The 12,052-nt window shown below is 49.8% G+C and overlaps 1 protein-coding gene across 1 annotated transcript in view; it reads right to left on the bottom strand.

Moving 5' to 3' along the window:
* Col22a1 (collagen type XXII alpha 1 chain) overlaps nt 1-12,052 on the bottom strand; it is a 214,016-nt gene that overhangs the window by 142,774 nt on the left and 59,190 nt on the right. The window contains exons 8-11 of the mRNA XM_029554999.1: nt 7,761-7,841; nt 6,554-6,670; nt 2,674-2,718; nt 1,146-1,208 (exon numbers count right to left, since the gene is read on the bottom strand). Coding sequence (XP_029410859.1) covers nt 1,146-1,208; nt 2,674-2,718; nt 6,554-6,670; nt 7,761-7,841 — 306 coding nt within the window. The remainder of the gene's footprint in view (nt 1-1,145; nt 1,209-2,673; nt 2,719-6,553; nt 6,671-7,760; nt 7,842-12,052) is intronic.

Raw genomic sequence — 12,052 nt, 5'->3', positions numbered from 1 at the left:
AGACAGCTGAGAGTAGAACACCCATAAAGCCAAAGAATTTCTCTCTCTCTCTCTCTCTCTCTCTCTCTCTCTCTCTCTCTCTCTGTATGTAAGTATGCACTCATTGGGGACAGACTCCAGGGCCTAATCAATGCTAGGCAGTCACTATACGACCAAGTCATGTCTCCAGCCCCTAATTTGAATGTTTAATGTAAAGTATATCTCCTATAATCAGAATAGTAAATGGATATTTTTATAACCTGTCCCAAAATTACTTCAATTTTCATTGGTCAATTTAACATATTTGTGAATAACATTGATGTTTCTATAAGTAGATGGATATAGTCCATTTGGTTTGGTTGTTTGTGAGTGTCTTGTCCTTTGCTCCTTTTCTCCTCTCTTCCTTCAGATAAAGTAGATATTCACTAGTGTGACACTTCAGTTTCCTTTCCAGCATTTGCACTACAAAGTATGTTGTAGTTTCTTAAAAAGTTTCTGTAGGCTTGTCATCACCAACTTACCAGAATCCATTCCAGATTTATTATAAAATAAAATTTATTTATGAATTACCACCAGTGAGATGCAGCCTCCTCTCTTGGCTCCGCCCTGTCCTGTCCCACTTTTTTGATATCACTGTCTTGCATGTCGCACATATCCTTGTTAGCCACCCAATAACACCTTGTCACAACCATTACTTTGATCTTGCCATTTCACTATATCTTGCCTCCAATGATTTCTGGTGACTAGCCAGTGTTAATATTACCGGATTTCCTTGTACAGGACATGCCATCCCGTTGTTTTTTCTTGCTGCTTTACATTTTAGCTTTAAGCACTTAAAATATATTTTATTATTTTCCTTTTGTGTATATGAGTGTATTGCCTGTATGTGTGTAAGTGCATCCATGTTGTGCAATGTCTGCAGATGTCAGAAGGGCATCACATCCCCTGGAACTGAAACCCCCCTAAGGCCACATTCAGCAGGGTTCTCTTATGTGTAGAAAAGAGATGGACTTCATATCATGGTGGGGATACACTCAGTTCCTGCACTCACCAGGCCTTTGGCCCACAGGTGCCAAGCAGTATAATCAGGCTGTGATGCGGGAGGAACCACATCCTCCCACGTTATTAGCTGTGCGGTTCAACCACACAGAAAGGCAGCATCTTACCACGTCTCCTTTCTCTCCCTTGGGTCCAGGAGCACCCATTGGTCCAGTGGTTCCCATGTCTCCCTGAATGGTTAAAAGCAAAATGAGCATCAGGCTAGATCTTCCCGACAGGGCTCTGGGCTGCTGCACTCACAGGCTTCCCACAGCCAACCTGCCCCAGTGCTCTGGAAGAGCTTAAGTCGTGCTAGCTGACGGCACAAAAGGCCACCTGTCTGGAGCAAGCACCTGTGCCATCCCCCCACATCCCTGCAATTTGTTCACCAGTCAGTGGATACCATCAGACTCAGGATCACGAGGACAGGACCTGTGTTCGAATGCTGACCCTATCTTTCATCTCTGACTTTAATCTGGTACTGAGCAGGCATGTAATAACAATGTTGGTGAAGACATGCAAAACCAAGTAAGACGGGAGAGACAGAGGTGGGGTATGGGGGGTGGGTGAGGGGGCAGTTCAGATGAGATGGATGAAGGAACGCTACAGAGAGAGAGAAGGGAGAAGCAGCAGCAGCAGAACAGAGAAGCCCCTGTGCTGGGTGCTTTAGCGTCAACTTGACACACGTGGGCAGACGGAGCCTCAACTGGGGAACTGCCTCCACCGGGCTGGCCCGTGGCCATGTCTGTGGCACATCTTCTAGACTGATGAGTGATGTGGGAGGGCCCAGCCCACTGTCAGTGGTGCCACCCCTGGGCAGGTGGGCCTGTGTTGCATAAGAAAGTAGGCTGAGCATGGGCCAGGAGAGCAAGCCAGTAAGCAGTGTTCCTCCATGGTCTGTTCTCCAGCTCCTGCCTCCAGGTTCCTGCCCCTGAGTTCCCGTCTCCCTCAATGATGAACTGTGAAACGGGAGATGTAAGAAAAATAAACCCTTTCCTCCTCAAATTGGTTTTGGTCAGTGTATCTATCGCAGAAATATGAAAGCAAACTAGAAGACCCAGATATCTGGGTGTCTCTGCCCCCACATTCTGCCCCTCTTTTGAACACTAGACTAGGAAATGGCTGTGCAAAAGTAAAGAACTGTCCCACTCACTAACCATTGGTACCCCTACATCTCAATGTTCTAGGACCAAAACAGTGATGGGGAAGGTACCTGGAGAGTAAGGGAGGGGGAGGCTGGTCATGACCAAGGATGGAGCACTGTGGGGGGAGCACCTGTTTTTGTGCAATTACTGAATTTGCAAAATTTGTGTCTAAGAAATTTATACAGTTTAGGCAAACTCTGAAGCCCAACTCTTGAACATTTCTGGACACCAATCAGCTAGCAAGGAGTGATACAGAATTAACTGACCGTGGAGGGTTGAGCCTGTTGGAGCACATGAGCTCGACCTGTGCTTGGACAACCTGCCTGCCACACTCACATTTTCAGGCTGACAAGTGCAGCTTTGAGCAGGTCAGTGACTCACAGTTTGAACATGAGCCCAGCATCTCAACCAGCTCCAAAACAAAATGCTGGTGAGACAGCAATCTAACACGCCATGGTCAGGCTTCCACAGCCAGTAAAGCAAGGGGCACCCAGTCCATGTAGGTACTGACCTTCTGACCAGGGAGCCCCACAGGGCCATCAAAGCCCCTCTCACCCTGCAGAAAGACAAAAAGAAACAATTAAGGCTGTATATTATTCTCCCACACTCAAAAGCTCATCTTGTGGTACACGGAGTGTTGACCAGAGAGTTGGGCAAGAAACTGGTTGACTGGCTGAGAATCCTGTTCGGGAACTGCTAACCTGCAGGGCAACTTTCAACACAACCTCCAAATGCAGCCATTGGATAAAAGATAGAAACACACCTGGGAACAGAAAGATGAATACCCCATGCTCTCATTTACACTGGGGAGCTAAAAATCCCAAACACAGATGAGCAGAGAGCAGAACAGGGGTTGTTAGTGGCTTGGAAGTCAGGGAACGGGGCGGGGGGGCATTAAAGGATCAGTGCCCTGGAAGTCAGGGAACGGGGCAGGGGGGCATTAAAGGATCAGTGCCCCGGAAGTCAGGGAATATGGGGGCATTAGTCAAAGGGTTCAAGGTTTCAGTTAGATGCAGAATAAGTTATAGGTATTTGAGGTGATAGATATGTTGTTTAGCTTGATTTATTCACTCGTTCTACCAAATACACATATTAGAGCACTGTTTTGTAGGTCATAAATACACGATTCTAATAACCAATAGACAATGTAAATAATTAAAAATAAGCTACTTTCCACAAGCTATGTTTTTAACCTGAATGTTATCACTCCAATTAAAAAGGAAATTGAGACAATACTGTTGGTTCATGCAATGATTATTTACTAAAATTAAAAAATGTGACACATCTAAAATGTGTAAAAGATCTTATTAGTGGATTTAATCATGATCCATAAGCTGAGGCTACCTGCAACATGCCAGGCTGAAAACAACATGATAATTATAAATATATCACGAGTGGACCCTTTGCATGTGCGCCCATCATGAGCAATAATAATCTACACCAATGTTCATTTATTTGCAGAATACATATTTTTTAAATGCAAACACAGATGCCCTCGGCACATGCCATTGAGGGTGGAGGAGGCAGAGGGCACACCTGCCTCACAGGTGGGTGAGTAGCTCCTCCCTGTGGCCCTTTTGCCAGGTGGAGGGAGTACATCGTCTCGCTGTCCACCAGGGACTGTAAAGATGCATGCTCCTCGGGGTGAGCCAAGGCTCAAAGGCCCCACTCCCTAACCAGATAGCAGACCCTGACATGTCAGGGTCATTGTCTGCTGGTCTTAAACCTCAGTGGGAAGGATGGAGCGAAGGAATAGCGTACCAGCTGATGGCACCCAGACTGTGACGCCGAGACCATGTCAACTGAAAAGTTCCAACAGCAAGACTTAATCTGACCAAGAGCAATAGAGGGTGTGCACCTTTATCCCTCACTCCCACCTGTCCATCTCCCTATCTAACCTGTCTTCTCATACCCTGACCCACTATCCATCAATGCAGACATCGTGTCATTGCTGCCTCTGCACCGTAATAGCTACAAGAGAACAAGTGCTCTGAATCCACTGAGTCAGAAGGAACAAGGACGGAAGTGTGGCTATGTGGGGACAGTCTCTGAAGATCCTCCGGACTGGAACCCCCAGCCTTGACCTGCCACATGTGACCATCCACATAGTGTCAGCATGCATAGGGGATGTGAGGACTTTGCTCAGTCCTGGGGATGCCTGGGCCCAAATACAAACACGTTACGATTCTGTTTCTGTCATCTGGAACTTAGGGTTTCATAGAAACCAAAGCAAGGAAGCGTTATCAGTGCACTGCGGTCGCTGTGGTCACTGTGGAAATGGAAGCTCAGGAAGTGGGAAAGGACATGGTTCCTGAGAAAGAGAAGGTGCTTACTGAATGAGAGAATTCTTACTGAATGAGTGGACTGTGGAAAATAGAAGGGATGAAAGGAAGCTTGGAGGGAAATCACAGACAGTATTATGCCCGGCCAAGAGTCGCTGGCCATGTTCTACAGGAAGATGTTGACCAGACAAAGCAACTCTGGGGTAGGAAAAGGTGCCCTGTGCTGAAGGTGCTGTGTTTCCAAATGGCCACCTTAGAAAGGCAGGTCCTGCAGGAAACCAGGAGTTCTTTCCCCGCCTGGAAACTAGGAGGGAAACTGGTGGATTTAGAAAGACTGCGGAGAGTGGCATAGGTCACACGGGGTGGACGTAGAGGAGAGGTGCCCTTAAACCACGCCAAGGGGTCAGTAGAGAGCCAGGCAATGGCGAGTTAAGAGTGAGGAGACGCTGGCAAAGGGAAGGGGTGCCTGCTTGACCTGAAACTCTCCTCTTTGGGTCCAGTAACCACTGGAGCCTTCATGGGACCCACCCAGGCACAGGCCTGGCTCCAACAGGAAGCCTTGGCCTGGGGAGAGTAGGTTTTGGTTGCACTCCATGTCTGTGCATATTGGCAAGAGATCAAAACCTCCCCATACCTTCCCCTTCCCACTGGAGATCTAACTAAAGACAGGACGCAGAAGGATTTGGGTTTAGACAGCTGCTTCTGAGACTTCACTGGCATGCATAACAGATCTGATCATGGGCCGAGCTGTCCTGATCGAGCCTGCAGCTGGAGGAGCAGCTGCCTGGCCTGAGTGCACACACCCTGCCTCCTCCCCCTGACCTCTCCTTCCTTAACCTGTCACTGGTTAGGTGACATCTTAATGTTATGCACAGTCCCACAAAAGGTTCTGTTCAGGGTTTAACAGGTCTGGATTTTATTAGGCAAGTTGAGCCTGGTAACCCCCTTTGACTAGGGGCTCCTTAAAGGGCTGTGTCCCCCTGAAGTTTGGCTCTCTGGGTAGAAAAAGAAGGAAGGATGGGTGTCAAGAAAAGGGATCAGGAAGGAAACATGTTCCTGAAAATAGTGTCGAATTCAATTACCTCCAACCTTCATTTCACCTATAGGCCCAGGGAGCCCCAGCACTGGGCAAAGTCCTCACATCCCCCATGCATGCTGGCACTATGCGGATGTGGATGGCCACATGTGGTAGATCAAAGCTGGGAGTTCCAGTCCGGAGGATCTTCAGAGACGGTCCCCACACAGCCACACGTCTGTCTTTGTTCCTTCTGCTCAGATGGTAAACTTGGGGCTGGAGTGACAGCTCGGTGGGCTAAGACCACTTGCTGCTCTTGCAGAGGACCTAGGTTTGGTTCCCAGCACCCACATGTCCGCTAACAACCATCTGTAATTCTGGTACCAGGAAAGCTGACCCCCTCTTCTGGCCTCTGTGGGCACCAGGCATGCATGTAGTACATGTACATGTATGCAGGAATAACACTCATACAAATAAAAAGTAAAAATAAATAAATCGTCCAATATTAAAGTTTTGTGTGTATGTGTATCAAGAGCTACAAAGCATTTAATGTGCTCAGTGGATGGTGATGAGGATGTTCACAAACATGTACTCCTTTTAAAATGTGAAATTATGCAAAAACTTTTATCCATATATATACACATACATACACCTACATATATGCACACACATATACGTAAAGGTTAATCAGTGTAGCTGCCTAAAGGACACACTGAGACGACACGGCTGGGGGTGTCTTAATGCATAGTGTCTCCTAACACTCGCTCCTTTCTTGTTTAGAGTTCTATCTTGAATGTGTTTTGACTTAGTTGTACAGGAGTAAGAGCCAGAGAGACCTCAGGCACATACTGTTATCTTCACAAAAACATGAATTAGGTCCACGGCTGAGAATCTCTCTTCCAGTGTGCACAAAAGTCAAGAAATAACAACAGTACTCTGAAAGCCATTGTGAGCCTGGGGCATCCTGCTCTGGGAGATGAAGTGCATGATGGGAAGTTTTCATCTCACTCACTGTCAGATTAGTTCTGTCCACCAACCCTGACTGTTCCACTGAGGATGCAGACTGAGAACTAAGGATGGACTATGGATATTACCTTTTCCCCGGATGGGCAGGAGCAGTTGATGGTCTTCAGGAACCCAATCTGTTCGTTGCCGGGGGTGGGCAGCGGTAGAGGTACAGGTGGAGGCTCTGTCACCACAGTCACCTGGCACTGGGAGGGAAAACCAAGATGTCAGAAGCGGCTGTTCACCCAGCAAGCGCTCCCTGGCGAGAGCTCTAATTTCTGGAGGTCCTAAGGGACTGGGCAGGTAATGGCTATTCAGAAGGCCCTGAGGCCACCTGAGTTATAGTGAGTGTGTGAGACACGTCTTACAGACTAGTCAGCCAAGTCCCAGACACTGACCAGCTCGGCAACCTACAAGAATCACTTAATACCTCACCCCACCTTTTCCTGACCACCTAGAGTTCCTCACTTCCAATTGCTCCCCCTCTCTCTCTCCCCCCTCTCTCTCTTCCCAGACACTGACCAGCTCGGCAACCTACAAGAATCACTTAATACCTCACCTCACCTTTTCCTGACCAGCTAGAGTTCCTCACTTCCAATTGCTCCCCCCCTCTCTCTCCCCCCTCTCTCTCCTTCTCCCACACCCACACCCATGTTCACATGCCTCCAGCTCCTAGCACCTGCACACTGTATGCTGAACAGAGACAGTAACCAAACCCTCACCGTGTCCTTGAACCTGAGCCTGTCAGGCTCTGTGCAAGGCCCTCACCCTTCAGCCCTGGGAAGCAAACCCACCTTTCAAGCAAGACTGGGAACTAGGGTTTAGTTCAGGGCTAGAAAGGCGAGGGATATAAGGCTGAGGACTAAGGTCTGAGGGGTGCAGGCACAGCACACGGGGGTCTAGTGGAGCCAACCCTAGGCTCTGGGGCCATTAATGCCCTGATCTCTCCATCCTGCTGCCTGTCCTATGGTACTATGGCTTCCTCTCCTCTGAGTGCTGATGACATCAATCCATTGTGATCACCTCAGGGTGTCCTCGATCCTCTGCCTCCCACATTCCCCAATGCTGGGTCATATCACTTGGCTAGAAGCTTTGGGGTCACCTCGATTGAGGCCCAGACCGCAGTAGGACTTGCTTAACTTGGTTTTCCCCAGCCCACACCCTGTATAAACAGCTGGAAGTGGAACAGCATCCCAGACTCCCCAACAGGCCACATTCTGGCAGCCAGTGCTGCCCTGCACACTCCTGCCCCCACATCCCACACGCATCTCCTCCATCCTGTGTCATTCTGCTCACCGGGCCCGATGGGATGTCACAGCAAGTCTCCAGCTCTGCGTGCCTCGAGTCACAGTAAATCACAATCCGCTGCAGGTCAAACTAGAAGGGAACGTAGGAAGAGAAGTCAGGGATGGAACTCCCATGCAGGCAAACTCTCGTTGCCCACTTCTGCCCCGGGGTGCTCCCACCCCGTTCTCTCCTGTTGGGCTGCTGCAGGGGTTCATCAGCCTGTGTATACCCACATCCCATCTGGACAGAGCCCACTGCAAGGGTGGCTCAGCTGATGCCCATGCCGGCTTCCACTCTGCAGGCCGGTATCAGGCTCAGCCCCACACACAGGGGCTCCAACCCCCCATCTAGGTCATCATGGCGCAGGTGACACATTGTCTTAAAATAGGGAGGCTCCAAGCTGAAAGCTCCGTACGTTCCTCTCGTTCACTTTCTATGCATCTTCGTGTAGTGAATTTCATGGACATTTGCAGTAAAAGCCTGTTGTCGACCCCACCTTTCATACCTCCACCTCTAAAACTTGAAAACTTAAAACAAAGATCTCCAAACTTAAAATCACGGTGTTGAACACAAATGCACACTAGGTCCTCCACACTCAAGCCTGGGCATGCTGCGACAAGCTGTAAAGTGACAGCAGGCCCAGGCGTCTGTCTGCTTTCTGGGCAGGTCCTTGCAAGTAGAAAGTGGATTCTAGGCACCACTGCTTTGAACTCTAGTGAGGCTAGGGTGTAGTAAGGAGATCGGGCAAACTTGGACCACTGCCTGGGCTCCAGCTCACCCTGAGCAGAGCTCCCTTTGCTGACGGGGCCTCTCCACACACGCGACTCTTCTTCCCATGCATTTGTCCTCACAGTCCCACTGCCCGGAAAGACCCCTCTTGTTCGCTCTTCAAGCCTCCTCCTGTTCACCAGGCCCGGGCGCCCATCCCTGGCACTCCTCAGGCTGTACCCACAGTCAACAGCACCTGCAGGTTCTCTGCTCTCTGAAACCCACTTCCTCTGCCCAAACAAAGACTCTTCGGAACAAGGCTCTGCTCTCTCTTTTCCCAACTCTAGAACTGCCCCCGACACAGGCAGAACTGATGGGGGGCTCTGCCTGCGTGGGGCTGCGGTGGCCCTCCACACACTTAGAGTACACGGCCTGCTGTAGGACTTCAGCCTTCTGCCTCTACCATGTGCCCCTCAAAGCACAGCCCCCTCATAACACTCGAGTCTCTGCAGTAGAAAAATGGCAGTCTGGTCCTGTCTGCTTTGTTTCCTGTTGAGACACCAGTCCAGAGGAGGAGAAAATGATGGAATGCATATTCCTACTTTTGAGCAGGGCTGGGCTTCAGGAGACAGCCTGCTTTCTTCATTAGAGAAACGCCACTGGCTGCGCTGACTCATCTGTCAAGGCTTCAGAATCTAGGATGGGGATGAGGATGTGAATTCCCACCATTGCAATGGACCCTTGTTCATTCAGGCACCTTAGTCTTTCCTCTGTCCCGTCTCCCCATGCTCCAGAATTACCCCTGGTGACAGCCACCTGCGTCAATCCAACTCCCCTCTCCTGTCTGGAAACCATACTTGAGTACCATCTTCAGCAGCTGTGGACTGGCCTATGTCTTGGGTCAGCTCCCATGTCCAAGCATCCCATCTTGGCTCACGCACTAACAGCCCATCTAATTGTCCTAAGCTGGCTACAGTGTGGATACTGATATGGGAGAGCTGGGCGCATGGAGCCTAAGGCCCACAAGGCTGAGTCTGAAACTCAACTCCATTCTGTTCTCATAGAGTCATTTCAGTCCCCTGAACCTCCATCTGTTCTCCTGGTCTCACGGAGCTATGGTGGAGCCTAAGTGAAATGGGGCCCAGAGGACCCCCAGGGTCCTTGCATCCCACATGAGCCCAGGCAGGCTGAGGCCTCTCACCATTATGTCTAAGGCCCCAAACATATGGCCATAACTACTGCCCTATACTGTTGCGAGACTGGAGAATGCATAGACTCTCCCTCCAAACATTTAACAGGGAAACACAGTAAGTAGGCAGAAGTGGGTAGAAAATCTCTGGGCGAGTACCAGAGGTGCCGAGATTCCCTGGGGTTTGACACCAGCAGACCATTCTCACATCTGGTAAAAGGCAGGAATGAGAGACCCACGCAAAGAAGCAATTCAAGTTTGTACACTCCACAGTGTTGGATAAGCGGGCTCCATTTCCGGTTTCACATGGTGACCAAATTCAAGAGTTACCGTGGGACCCAGACCTTCCACCTCAGACCCAAAGGCAAGTGCTGAGCAGAAAGAGACCGTGGGCTGCCACTTGAGCAGGTCCCTTCCTGTGCTTGACCTTCCCTCGTAAATGGTGCTGTCTTCACAGCACTGCAATGTTGCACACAGTGAGAGGGAACCTGGCATTTGCTGTGACCAGGCAGCTCTCACTGTCCAGAGGCCACCAGGGTCTACAGTGGCTTCACAAATCCAAGGTGTAAGAAAAACAGGCATTTCCCCACAGCGCTGTCCCAGTCAGAGCACCAGCACACTGGGTTCCCTCTGGTCCTTCACCGACATCCCGAATCATGGCTTTAAGATGGGCTGGTCTCAGCTGCAAAGGGAACCGTGTGATAAATTTGTAAGGCTGACCCCTGTCCAGGAGGAAGACTATCTGAGTTTGCACTTCTCAGAGGCAATTTAAAACAGCTGGGCCAGATGTAGGGCAAGTGGGAACTAAGAGCTAGGGTGCATGAAAACTTGAATCACCAATATTCCTCAGGCAAGAGACTCCTCCCCTGAGAATTTGGAGAAAGTCAGAGACTTGGGACAAAGGATCAGTAAAAAGAAAGAGAAGCCAGTGACAAAGCAAAGAGCCTCCCTCATCAGTCCCCAGTCTCAGAACCCAGGTCCTACACCCAGGAGTTCCCCTCCTCTGCCCCTAAGCTTACTCAACTCAGGACTAGCACCCCATCTAGGGACTTGACAGCCTACCTGTGTACTGGCATCTCCTTCCCTCCCTTTCCCCTTCCCTCCCTCTCTCCCTCCCTCATCAGTGAGTCTTAAGGAGCTCACTTTTTCCAAGACCTGCACTCACCTGCTATCCCTGCACACCCAGGCAGCCAAGACTCTGACCCCTCCCATCCTTTCTCAGCAGGCCTCTGATCCCCAGGCTGCCTCCTTCCCAAGTACCCAGCTCTTCCTTCCCAAGCCTCTGCTCTCTGCATCAGGCAGAGATAACTCAGGCACAGCCCTTGTCCTCTTTAGCCTTCCTGACTGGTCAGCCTCCACCTGCAGGTTAACACCAGGCCTTACTGAGCACCGTGGCCTTTCTTCCTCACAGCCTCCCCATCCCACCCTGAGCTTCAAGCTCCCACTCTCTAGCAATGAGACACATTACCTTATGGCCTTTAGCTTCTTTGCATTAAAAAAATCAGCCCCTCTTTGGGACCTGGTGCCAGGAGTCACCTCCTCCAAGAAGCCATCCTGCACACCTCGCTCAGCTCCCTTGAGACAGCTATGCTGTTTGTTTAGGTTGGACTCCCATCCTTGGAAACATGATGCTGGTTTCTACTGTGGAGATGACTTAACTAGACTAAATGACCTCAGTGAATCTTGCTTCCAGAGAAAACCTAGGTTTGTTCAATTCACAGACTGTTTTTCTAGTCTGCAAGGTGAACATCACCGAAGGCTTGCAGTGTATCAGAACTGTCGATGCACCAGACAGAAGCAGCAGCCACTAATGGAGCTGGCGTTGTCCCAGAGTAGCTACTAAATCACAGAGTAAGCATCAACAGGTGTTTGGTTGATCCTGCTGATGTGGTATGGGGACACCAGCTGCCATGGTGAGGACACAGGATGTAGGGACTGCAAGCCTTCTCCATGCCTGTCCATCCCAGGATAGTGTGATACCACCCAAATATGATTGTGATTCTGTTTGTATATATTCAAACAAATTCATCAAGGTGCTGCTGTCCCTCAGGACCCACAGGTGATTTGTACTAGGAGCCCCTCAGACATCAAAATCGAAGGATACTTAAGCCCCTTATTTTAACAACGACTGGCATTTGCTAGTCAGTTTTGTGTTCTTAAGTGAGTACTTGTGCCATCAGAGCTGAGCACAGTGCCCGGAAAACAACAGCTGCTCAATGTATATATGATGATTGGCTGATGAAATGACTAAATAACTGGATGGATGGATGGATGGATGGATGGATGGATGGATGGATGGGTGGATGGATGGGTGGGTGGGTGGATGGATGGAGGGATGGATGGAGGGATGAATGGGTAGATGGATGGATGGGTGGATGAGTGGGTGGGTGAATGGATTGGGGGG

This window comes from Nannospalax galili, unplaced genomic scaffold (assembly GCF_000622305.1).
Source record: "Nannospalax galili isolate Female #2095 unplaced genomic scaffold, S.galili_v1.0 scaffold525, whole genome shotgun sequence".
Taxonomy (NCBI): domain Eukaryota; kingdom Metazoa; phylum Chordata; class Mammalia; order Rodentia; family Spalacidae; genus Nannospalax; species Nannospalax galili.
The sequence above is the reverse complement of the archived record's forward strand: the minus strand, read 5'-3'. Positions and strand labels throughout refer to the sequence as shown.